Source organism: Mercenaria mercenaria, chromosome 13 (assembly GCF_021730395.1).
Source record: "Mercenaria mercenaria strain notata chromosome 13, MADL_Memer_1, whole genome shotgun sequence".
In the NCBI taxonomy this organism is placed as follows: domain Eukaryota; kingdom Metazoa; phylum Mollusca; class Bivalvia; order Venerida; family Veneridae; genus Mercenaria; species Mercenaria mercenaria.
The window spans coordinates 55228126-55241270 of NC_069373.1; the positions used below are offsets into that span (position 1 = coordinate 55228126).

Sequence of the window (13145 nt, forward strand, 5' to 3'; positions counted from 1 at the left end):
TCTTGTCATTTATAGACATGCAGTTTGTTTCACACCAATCTGATAAGCAATTTAGCATCTGCTGTAGGTCTTGCTCATTAGAAGCTATCAGTGCAATGTCATCAGCATACAGCAGAATTGATAACATGTAATCTTCACCAGTATTCACTCCCAATCCTTTATTTCAACAGTTAAATCATTAATAAAGCAATTAAATAGTAAAGGTGACAAGATATAGCATTGCCTTAAACCTAATTTAACATCAAACCACTCTGACAATAGACCGTTTACCTTAACACAGCATGTAACATTTCTATAAATTGACTGAATGGCACTGAACATTTTTCCATTCACCCCAATATTTTTTAACTTTTCAAATAAAATATTTCTATTAACATAATCAAACGCCTTACGAAAATCAATAAAGGCGGCAAATGTACTCTGCTTTTTCTTAATACGTGATTCTATAACAGATGATAAAGATGATATATGGTCGACCGTACTCCGTTTTTTCCGGAACCCATTTTGCTCATCTTGTTTTTCATTAACATCTATCCACTTTTCCAGTCTGTCATTAAGAACTGAGCAATAAAGTTTATACATAGTAGGTGCAAGATTTATACCCCGATAGTTCAAGGGTTCACGAGCATCAGTCACGCCAGGTTTTGGAATAGGATTTAAAATACCTTTGCCCCAACCAGAAGGTGTTTTTCCAGTTTGAAAACAAGCATTGAAAAATACATGCAAAAAAGATATTGCCGTGTCATTTTTTAGAACTTCATAAGGTATATTATCAAAACCAGGTGTTTTGTTTAGCTTCGCTTTATCAATAGCCTTTTTTACTTCCAAGATAGAAAAAATTTCATCAAACATTCCATCAGACTGCAGCACCTCATGATTTACAATACTACTATTTTGATAAAATTATTTATTAAAAAGATTGCGTTTTTTCCGGAACCCATTTTGCTCATCTTGTTTTTCATTAACATCTATCCACTTTTCCAGTCTGTCATTAAGAACTGAGCAATAAAGTTTATACATAGTAGGTGCAAGATTTATACCCCGATAGTTCAAGGGTTCACGAGCATCAGTCATGCCAGGTTTTGGAATAGGATTCAAAATACCTTTGCCCCAACCAGAAGGTGTTTTTCCAGTTTGAAAACAAGCATTGAAAAATACATGCAAAAAAGATATTGCCGTGTCATTTTTTAGAACTTCATAAGGTATATTATCAAAACCAGGTGCTTTGTTTAGCTTCGCTTTATCAATAGCCTTTTTTACTTCCAAGATAGAAAAATTTTCATCAAACATTCCATCAGACTGCAGCACCTCATGATTTACAATACTACTATTTTGATAAAATTATTTATTAAAAAGATTGCTAAAAGTATTTTTCTAGTGATTTAAGACTTTATCAGTATCACAATCTACAGAACCATCACTGTTTACAATTTGCATGGGTATTTTATGTACCTTTTTACTTGCAACACCATTTTTGCCAATAGTCTTCCAAAATTTATTTGAATCAGTTTCAACAGAGTTAAGTAGATCGCATTGTAACTTATACCAATATTGTCTTTTACATTTTTGTACCTTCTGTCAAACAATTTGTGTTTATTACAATACACAGACTTAAACAGTTTCTTTGCGATTTACCAGTGGTTTTAAGCCATTGCTTTTCAAAAGAACAAAGATCATTCCATATTGCAGTCAAATTTTCATTCCACCAAGGTTTCATAAGCCGCCTTTTCTTATTACACAAAGAACTGACTGATACAGGGTTTTTACATGGAAACTTTTGATACAGTTCATCAGTAATTATTGAACACATCGATTTATAAGTTCCGTCAATATTTTCCTGTGTTCTAGCACTCTGTTCAAGTGAAAAGACTGTTTCAAAAATACTGTTGGAGGTTTCAACAGAAAACAAATCATTTGGTATCTTGTCTACTTGAAATTTAACCCCATTTGCACAGATTTCTTTTGAATTTAAAGTATCTTAATACAAACTTTTATCTAAAGTAAAATACCATGTCAGCATAATATAACCTTTTATTTCTAATACTAGTATGAAACCGTTTTTCATTTCATCACACTGTAATAATTAACATTAAGGCGCACACTGTTACTGAACATTTAATAGTAAAAGCCCCGCATCTCCGTCTATAACAAAATAACGACAACCAAAATAAGCATGCCAACTGGTCATCATGAGATTCATAATTATGTTTTCAGTAAATGATTGTACTATAAAAAATGTCATATTCCTGTTAATTTCACATTGACTATGGTTTTTATTTGTGGAGAACTGAAAAATGGGTATCATTACCGAAGAAAAATAATGAAATAAAAAGATGTGTTTTCACATGAATTGTCAGATCAAGATTATGCCATTTTGAAAATATTGCATTGGTGATCTGTTTGTGAAATGTCTTTTGATCTTACATTGAAACAAACAAATATTCTCCATAGTTTTGTTTGTTATTATTGCAGAGATAGAGCACATTTTTCACAATAATGTACTTCCAAAGACAATGTAAAACATGGAAATTCAGTGAATTTACATCCCCTGCCGAAGGGGTTGTTTTTATAAGTGAACTTATCCGTTTATTAGGTCAAGCGGGATAATACTATATGCGAGCTGAGGCCATGTGCTAATTAATATACATGTCGAGGGCTTAGAGCGAAACTGGCCTGTCTGTATATAGAAATAGAAGCAGATAGACCAGTTTCGCTCTAAGCCCTCGGTGTGAGGTTTGATGATTCTAGCTAAAATGCTTTTTGAATGACAAGCATTTTCAATTTTGGATGGACGGACTCACGGACGGACGGACAATGCCAAAACAATATTCCTCCGCCTTCGAAGGTTTTAGTACTGAATGGCTGATCTACTGTTATTTTCCTATTCAGGTAGTGGACCTGTAATAACAATAGGCATATCATGAATTCTCTATGTGCGATTTTCCGGTTATTTAGGAAAGACATGTGCGCGTGGAACTACTTTACGTCCGCAGAATGCCGACTTGCTGAACGAGAATACTAAATGGTAAGATTTCCGAGACCTAAATAACGGACACACAAATGCTCACACTCTATCCTCGCTATTTCATTTTGTGAACCATTGTTTTATTGTTTCTTCAGTCTTTCGACTGTGGCGAAGTCTTAATATTGTTCTGAAAAATAGCCGTAGGCATTTAATGTGATGGAAAATAAAAAGTAATTTTAGTGTGAAGAATCTTGATTATTTTGTGAAAGAAAATTAAAATTGTAGCCTAAAACCGCAATATCTTGTCAAGTTTTCTCATAAAAATGGTCGTTATAAGGTGGCTTTTACTCTAAGTATTATCCAGAAGCGATTGCTTTTCAGATATGACAACAATAACAAATGAATACAGAAAGTTCTAGGCATCTCTTTATTAGTTACTTAGCTGCAGCCGAAAGTCACGTACAAAAAGAACAGCAAATTTAAGTGTGCTGTTCAGGGTCTTTTTTAGTTAGAAACATATTTTGACAAAGTGATACATGTAGAAACTGTGTTTGCGGTTAAAATGGTAATAGAAGAACAAACAACAGCAGTTGACACTTGGCATATTTACCTTATTACAAAATTCTTCACATTTTAGTGTTCCCGGTTACGCTATTTTATCCTAGATACTGAGATATTGCTACCAGACACTTCTTGATATTTATCAATGTAAACTGTTCAGTTTCGAAGGACTATCGTTAAATTCACATAGATTTGGCGGAAATTCTAAACTGAGAGGACAAGTTGACAATAAAACTTTGATCAGCACATTGTGTCTGCATCACATGTCAATGAATTCTCGGGCGGCATTAAACAAAAGTTAAATAGTAAGAGTTAGTTGGGCGTGTTATCTTTTTTATATATTTTCAGAGAGAATAGTAATAAAATTTAGGCTGACATAAATTGTTTCATAAAATGATTATTACGTAAATTTGAAACTGGAAAGTCAACCAAAGACGATGATTCAAGATGAGACAAGAATTGGATGAAGCTCTTTGCATTCCTTTATTAGAAAGTTAGATGAATAGAGAAATAGATTTTGACCTCCCTCGAACGTTGTTCAGCCACTAGTCTAAAGAATCAGCATTTAAACCTCGTGTGAAGCTAATTTCCCATAGGATAAAGTTTTGCCCAACAAGGGCCTATATTAATGCCTTTAAGCTGGAATGAATTTGCAATTGAAATTAACGCATAATTACGAGCTGCGTGACGTGCATGTTTAATTGTATGCACGTTTTTCCCTTTAGATGAATTTACAATGGGCGCGTTCCTTAGCAGCGTACTTCAACAAATGCGCATTATGACTGATAATAAGGAATTCATAACTGCAGTTAACTGTTTTTCAGCAATATTGATCTTTCATTTCGACAAATTTAATTTGAATAAAAACAAGAGAAATTGATATTTTCCATTTTCTTTTCCACCAATTTAAAATGGACATTTCTTATCATGATCTGACAGAACTTAAAAACTGTCGAAATTAGCTCAAATGATAATATCATTAAAAGTCGAACTTAAAAATGAAAAATTTAATTCAAAGTAATTGAAGTATGGATTTCAAATATTCAGAAACGTAAGATTTTCGACGGGGTTACAGGTTCATCCCAACTGATGACCCCCCCCCCAACCCCCACACCCCGCAGACACACCTATAAAATCCCCGACAGACCCCCTTGTTAATCTTAATAAATGCGGACACAATACCTCCTTTACTTCTTTATGCAATTACATCTAAATCGCGATCGCGATCATTCTGTATTCAAACAGATAATTATCATATTAATGTTATTTTTTCATGTTAATTTTTATTTCTATTGATTCTTTAAATTTTAAAGTTTTTATTTAACAATATCAAAGTGGTTGGAGTGGTGACCGCAGCTGTCAAATTTAAAAGAGCGTGGGCAGGTTATCTGTTGTTAGACCATGGTCTATTTTTGTGGAATTCAAATTTATTAGAATTATTCTATTAATTGGAGGGTAATGATTTCTGCGCACGGTACATTTTCGATTATATTAAGAATATAAACATGAGAGACATATTATGTATTTTCCTTCCGTAAAAAATCCAATTGTAATTTAAGTACATATGATCAAGATCTTATGAATTTAGATTTTTATTTCAATATGAACATCATTTCAAAAGAAAATGTCTATCAAAGTTCCAGAGGATACATGTAATTTTTAAACTGTCGTTGAATCAGATACCTACCTAGCTGGTGGGTAATTTTTTTTAGTAAAAATGATTTTAAATCAGATGGTAAGATAGATAGAACATTAGGTTACTGTTTTATAAACTTAAATTTATCAGGTTCGTCTACGAAAAAATAAAAGTCTCGGCTAAAGCCTCGACCTTTACATTTTCTTCGGCTTCACCTAATATGATAAATTTAAATTTATAAGACAGTAACTTGATATTCACTATTTAATTAAAGGTCCTCTCCCAGATTTGTTTAAATGGGGGCTCTTGACCTATTTGGTGTATGCATGATTGCGTGTGACATGCGTATTTTTAAGGTCAAATAGACATGGTAAGGTTATCGACTTAGAGCCACTTTGGTCCTCTTGTATTGCTTTCTACCACATATAAATAATACACCATCATTTAGTCAAGTTGGATGATTTCATTTAAAAGGAGGTAACATACATGTTTACAAAGTCATATTTAACAATATCTCTTTACAACATAACCATAATTAACCAGCGGTATTAGCATTAATTATTGATTTTGTCGTGTGAAGTTATAGACAATTAAAATGTATTGCATGATTGCAAGTTCAAACGCGCGCTACTCTGAGAGGGGAAGGGGTATACAACGTAAGTACATAAATTGCGCTTTTGAACTGCGTTTTATCAAATGATTAAAAAATGATTTTGCTAGAGGAACATACGTTGCACTTTCAAATTTAGAAAAAAAGAACATTTACTGCTAACACTATAAAAAATATTTAACATATATTTATGTAAACAATATTTTGTGTTAAGTTCAAATTAGTACATGCAATATTTTTACCGCTATGAGTAACTACACAACATTTATTTTGTGCAAGCAGATCTAAATACAAAGTCAGTTTTTATATTTAACCATGGTGAAGACTTTCTCTAGAGTTATCGATATTATCATCTATAATATTCATTGATAATTGTAATAAAAGATTTTTTGTTCGTTTCGTTTTATATGTTATGTATTAGTATTCTAATATGCTTGTTTCTGTTAAAACACGCTTACGCTAAAACGACGTCACGTTAACGTGTGATGACGTCAATGTTTAGTAGCGACCAAGAAAGAGCGCTTCTATATTTTATCTACTGTTTTAGATAAAGGGCATATTAGAATCGTAATAATGTATAGTAACATCGTGTTTTACCTAAATTATTACACTCAAAATCGGTTATACGTGGCCGGAATAATTATTCCGCGGACGTATAACCTCTTTCCGTGTATCAATAACGTAAACACACGGTTTTTCTAGCTCTATAAATTATTTCTTAAGTATATTATTGTATGTACTTCTTTTCATCCCCCTTTATACTCACTCCTTTTTATGCCTCTCCCTTTATATACCCGTTACCCACATTTTTACAACGTCTCCATTTTTTTTACATCTTTCATATACAAATGGATGGATATTCGAAGCAACTTCTCTGCCTGCTGTATCTTTCATCACAGTTTCTTTTTGTTGTCCTACTTTACGATGTGGCTTTGCTGTGTTTTCTGAAGTCAATGCTTCCAGGACGTGTACTCATTCTTATTATTGTTTGGGTGTATGAAAGGTCACATACAGACTCAATGGTATAAACAATTTATGGTTTTAGGAAGTATGATGAAATTTTTCAGAAACCATGAAACCTCTACATTTCGCTGCTAGTTGCAGAACCCAGTACACGTGTCTCAATGATCGGGAATGTTATATAAAGATTTGTTTATCAGAAAAAAACTTGTTTTAACTCGTTTCTGATGACATGACAGATAGTACAATGTGAAGATTAGTTTTGTACATTCCTGGGCAGCAAAGCAAGAATTCCAAAGAACACAATCCTATCTGTAAAAAATCGACCTTCGAGCCTCTATTGATGTGCTGTTCCCCACCTACTTTATGTAATGTTCTTTCAATCAAAAATAATACTTCTCGGAAAATATTTAGTAACCGTTATTGGTAATATCATTAAGAAATGTACCATATTAAGTAATATCCATAATTACTATTTCAATCATTTATGTATTGTCCTGTATTAATCATATAAGATGACATCACAATGTAAACAAAAACATTCATATAAATAGCCCGAATTTTAAATGGCCATCAGTTGATGACTGGAGATTGATCTGAATGGTAGAAGATAGAATTGATATAGAATAAGATTAAGATAGAACAAGAAGATATATTTAACATGAACAATACTCATAAATTACAGGTATTTTTCAATGAGTGGTTACAGTTATATATTGTTGTTGTATAAATAATTATTGACATACTTTTACACCAGGTTGAGTTTAGAAATAAAGATAGTATTTTTATTACTTTTCTTATTTAGCGTTTGGCCCTCGGTCAATTCTAACATTTTGGTGTCAGGAGTGGGATAAATTTTTTTTAAATAAGAAAACTGATAAAGATAAAGTACTTAAGAACTCGTATAGAGAAACCGAAATAAAAGAGGATGAAGTGATGATAGACATTTAGAAAGTCCATGAAATGAAAGAAAACAGAAGAAACAGAAAGAGAAAACTACTATGTGAAAAAATTGACAAAGAATTTCTAGAAAATGATGGATACGAATACGAAGTCATAACAATTATCAAGAAATATAAAGTAGAAAACAGATGTTTAAGGAATACTGATGTAATAACTAATAAGGAAAACAGATTGTTGGAGTTCCGATGACTAAACTAAAGTATCAACACAACATTAACATTTAGGATATCTTGAAAATTTACTATTTCAATATTTGTACAAGTACATTGTGTATTTATACACTTCGCAATTACACTTCGCAATTATGGACACTTTAATTAGTGCAAATATCGCAGGAAATTACATTGATACTTAATTAGTACTAAAAAACAACAACAAAAACATTATTATTATATGTGTATTTATATGTGTATTACTGTATTGTTATAGTTGCATAAGACTGTTTCATTAATCATTTAAGTAGATATATTGCTATTCAGATTGACATTGTTTAAATATTCTTAAATGAAAAGTATATTCTATGTAAAATATATTAAAAGTAAAATTTCTTTCCTGTAATTTTCCTTGAAGAATTGGGACAATTCTTGAAAGGTGGGGGTAATGATGTACTGTTCCCCACCTACTTTATGTAATGTTCTTTCAATCAAAAATAATACTTCTAGGAAAATATTTAGTAACCTTTATTGGTAATATCATTAAAAAAATGTACCTTATTAAGTAATGTCCATAATTACTCTTTCAATCATTTATGTATTGTCTTGTATTAATTATATAAAAGTTGCTCCTGCAACAACGTTATGAATGTCGCCATTTTTGTTTCCCAGAATTCTAAAGGGCCACCCAGTTTTTACGGGAAACCCTGATTTTAGATGACATCACAATGTAAACAAAAACATTCATATAAATAGCCCGAATTTTAAATGGCAATCAGTTGATGACTGGAGATTGATCTGAATGGTAGAAGATATAGAATAAGATAAAGATAGAACAAGAAGCTATATAAATCTGGTATAATGATAATAATATTTAACATGAACAATACTCATAAATTGCAGGTATTTTTCAATGACTGGTTACAGTTATATATTGTTTTTGTATAAATAATTATTGACATACTTTTACACCAGGTTGAGTGTAGAAATAAAGATAGTAAACTTTTATTACTTTTCTTATTTAGCGTTTGGCCCTCGGTCCATCCTAACACTATGAACATGATGAATCACAATAAAAGACGAAATTTCTTAAAGTTTGTAGAAAGTCATGACATTAGGAGTACATTACTAACTCAAAAAGCTTATCGAAATAGCCATGAGTGATTAAATTTTATGTGACCAGCTTTGTCCAAACCAGCAAAATCATCGGGTAAATGTTCAAGTTGCATTGCCATACTAGTATTCCAAAGCTACATAAATCAATTCTCGAGCAGCACAAAGCTAATAATTAACTGCTGTCAAAGAAACCAGGGAGGCTACCTGGCCAAATTTCAACTTGTCTTTGATTAAAGGCTTTGTTCTAAATCATTATTAGCTTTTAAAGCAGTTAGTGATTTTGTCTGGAAATATCTATTGTTATAATTTGCCGTTCTAAAGCTTGGAAGCTTGGGAGGATGTAAACACGTTCTTTATCATTACACGCAATGATTCCTTCGATTGTAAAAGAAATTCTGCTTTCCATTTCATGAAAACTCCATTTCGAGGGCTTAGAGCGAAACAGGTCTGTCTGCTTCTATTTCTATATACAGATAGACCAGTTTCGCTCTAAGCCCCGGATTTGCAAATATTTTATCTATGCATCTGTTATATACATTATCTAAATCGGAGTCAAATGTACTAAGTGAAATGACATATCTCGCTAAATATTGATACCAGTGGATAAAAAAAAATAAAAGAAACTTTCAAATATTTAGAATATTTCAAGTTGAAGCTGCTGTTACTACGAAATTCATGATGCCTTACTTAGCTACTAGTATTTTCTATTAACACAGTTGGGTAAAGCAGGACGCTTATATAGGCCTATTTCCATGAGAGAATGGTCATTTGCTAATGATGAGGATACATTTGGTTCCAAAATGTCATTTGCTAGAATCTAGAGTTCAGATATCTAAAGCATGAGGATGATCTTAAATTGTGTCTGAGATACGCAGAATTATCAGATTAAAACTTGAAGAACACGGTAAAACACATAGTACTGTAAACAGATAAGAAAATAGAATTTCAAAATTAATTTTGGTCATAAATATTTCAAGTATGTTTAGGAAGGAATTTACGCAAGAAATTTCACGGTGAATGGAATAGAACACAGAGGAATTGCAACAAGTATGACTGTAATAATAGATTATCTAGAGCTGATAAATTAATACTTAAATAGACTGTTAATCGATGGTATTGTACAACTATTTGAACTGTCAAAACATGTTTCTGGCTTTCATATTAATATTGTATAGGTGTGAACAGAATATAATGAAAGCCAGGAACATGTTTTGACAGTTCAAATAAATAGTACAATAATACTATACATTGATAATTCCAGGTGTACGTTTACGCTACGCACATTCAATGAATGTACTACGTGTAACTTATTCATTTGAAAACAATACCCTTTCTCGGGCTATTCGTAAAATGTGCTTGAGCTTGCAGAGGATAATTAACATAGATTATTTTAGATCATTGTAGTTCAGATGATTTCGATAACTGTTTTTCTTTTTTATTTACAATTCCATTAGGTGAGGTCAGTAGTTAAACAATATTTTATGATGATAAAGAACCCACTCAGTAAAATATTGATATCTAAATGGAGGGAAGCAATATATCAATGTTTTATTGAACAATATTTTATAGTTCAAGAGTAGTACCAGTAGACTGTTAATTGATTCTGGTCATTTCACTGTGCCGTGAAAACATCAAATATAATACAATGTTATATTTCAACGACAAGCTAAAATTATGAAATAAAGAAATATAATGGACATTGATCGTTTCTTTATTTTCATTTGAAATTGCTGAAACATAACACGAAACATATTTTCTCGTTTTTGCACGTTTATACGATCTGGAGACTATTCGATAACATCATTCTGTAAGTAAAAAAAAATATATAATATAATATTTCACAGAGTAGATTTTGTTCATTACAAGTTCTTTTTCGTTATGTTTCAATATAAGTATATAATATGATTATTTACCAGTAGAAAAAAAAATCTTATTTTACTTACTGCTTTTAGATCCCGGTCAAGGTGTACGTTCTCAAAGACGATTGACGCTGAAGACATATTTGATCATTTTTATTCCGTTTCCGATTGAATTTGAAACGACAAAGCAAACCAATGGCGAGGAGTCGTCGTAGTTAACTGAAATATTGCTAAGAAACGAATTTAAGCAAATAAATATTCATATCAAAACTACAACGCTTTAAGATGATAATTAAGGAATAAACAATTTTTCTTATATCTTTGTACTTGTAGCATGAGAAAACAAATTACAATACTTTCATTAATGTTTATACAAAGCTGTGGCAAATATCGTTTTACAAAACATTTTACAGGAAAAAGAGTGGGGAGAAGTTACAAGATATTAAACAACGTACAATGTCATATCATACCACAAAAATCACTGCAGGAAATATATACAGATTATGAGTTATTTGACAAATACTTTATCTCAGTTTAATCAAGAACAATGATAGGTGGCCACCAGCAATGAATCTGATCCTGAAATATTGCTTTTTCGCGATTTATATAATATGCACATTCAACGCGGAGTGTTACACAGCCGATCAGACCAAAGCTCTGATAAACAATCTAACCACAGGTTACAATAAGAACATCAAACCAAGATATAACCAGTCAGAACTTATAACAGTTAGAATTACGCTGGATGTAATAAGTATTCAAGACTTTGATGAAGTTAAAGAAGTATTGGCAATAGTTGGATACTTACATATTCGCTGGTACGACGACTTCTTAACATGGAATCCCGAAGATTATGGGACAATTTCAAACACATCTATCATTAACGATGTGCTATGGAAGCCTCCTATTATACTAGTTAATAAAGTCAATAAAATAGAAAATTTGATGGATTCTTGGCAAAAAGTTCGCGTGTTACATACAGGGGATGTATTCTACTTTCCTGTGGGTACGCACTCAGTAACTTGTACACCGGATATAACGTATTATCCTTTCGACAGTCACACGTGTTATTTCAATTTCTCGTTGTGGGAATATTATGAAACTGAAGTTGTTTTGAAACCTTTTACGAAAGAAGTACTCAGAACATATTACACTGCAAATGGCGCATGGGACTTTTTAGGCTCACGAGTGGATAAGAACTTGTTCGGATCTTTATCATTCGGCCTGTACCTCAAAAGAAAACCTTGGTTCGTTCTTTTTAATGTAATAGTTCCGATGACATTGATGGTATTCCTAAATGCTTTTGTGTTTTTCATCCCAGCTGAATGCGGCGAAAGGATATCATACGGTGTAACAGTTGTGTTGGCTATTGCGGTTTTTCTTACCTTAGTCGGGGAAAATCTGCCAAAGACATCCAGTCCAATGCCTATCATCAGCTTCTATCTCCTTGCTTTGCTCATTACAAGCATTTTAATAACAGCTGCGTCAATATTTTCTCTTCGGATCTACCACCAAACTTCGTCAGAGAATGTTACATCATTCATGTACCAAATAGAAAAATTATGCAGGAGCAAATCAATAAACTGGAAACAAAAAAAGCTAAAAAATGAAACAGATCTACACAACTTAAAGAATAACGTTCAGGGTTCAAAAAAGAATCACATGGAAAGAAATGTTTCCAAAATGGATGGTAGTCCTCCTGTTTCAACAATATTGTCAGATTTACATGGAAGGAACAAGCATTTAAACTTTACTAATAGAGACAACACACAAAGTATAGAAGAAAGACCAGAAGAAGAATCATCTCTCAATGAAAAGGACTCTAAAGACAATACTGAAGGTACATGGAAAGATATAAGTGTTGCTCTAGACAAAATGTTCTTTGCACTTTTTATTGTTTTATTTACAGTTGAAACAGTAGTCTTCTTTGCTATAGTTACTTTGAAACCATGACTTGAATTTCTCAATGCTACTTAATTATGTGATAAAAACGAAATAAAAAGGCAAGAATGAACGATAGATTATATCCTTAAAAGAACATCAATAAAATTGTGTATATGTTTTATGCTATATAGTTGTTGAAGTCTATGGTGTATATAAAAAGACCATGAAAAGTCTTGCACCATTCATGTAAATTTCTACAAAAAACTGAATAAATTGTAAAAAAAAATATTTTGATAAGTTTAACGTAAACTTTACGACAGTATTGGTTGAATAAAATGATATTTTTTACAAATGAGATCAAAATATTTTTTCACATTTGAACATTACATTTCTTACTTTACTTAATGTTCCATGTTATAACAAGTAATGAATACTGACA

General features: G+C 31.9%; 1 protein-coding gene across 1 annotated transcript; it reads left to right on the top strand.

Annotated features, from left to right (window-relative positions):
- The first annotated feature begins 11036 nt into the window (after nucleotides 1-11036).
- LOC123528433 (neuronal acetylcholine receptor subunit alpha-2-like) lies at nucleotides 11037-12813 on the top strand. The gene has a single exon (XM_045308133.2). It carries the CDS (start codon nucleotides 11390-11392, stop codon nucleotides 12773-12775), a length of 1386 nt encoding a protein of 461 aa, XP_045164068.2. The 5' UTR covers nucleotides 11037-11389; the 3' UTR covers nucleotides 12776-12813.
- Nucleotides 12814-13145: the final 332 nt, after the last annotated feature.

Excerpts from the sequence above, each read along its gene's own strand:
- LOC123528433 (XM_045308133.2), top strand. The coding sequence starts at position 11,390 with ATGAATCTGATCCTGAAATATTGCTTTTTCGCGATTTATATAATATGC.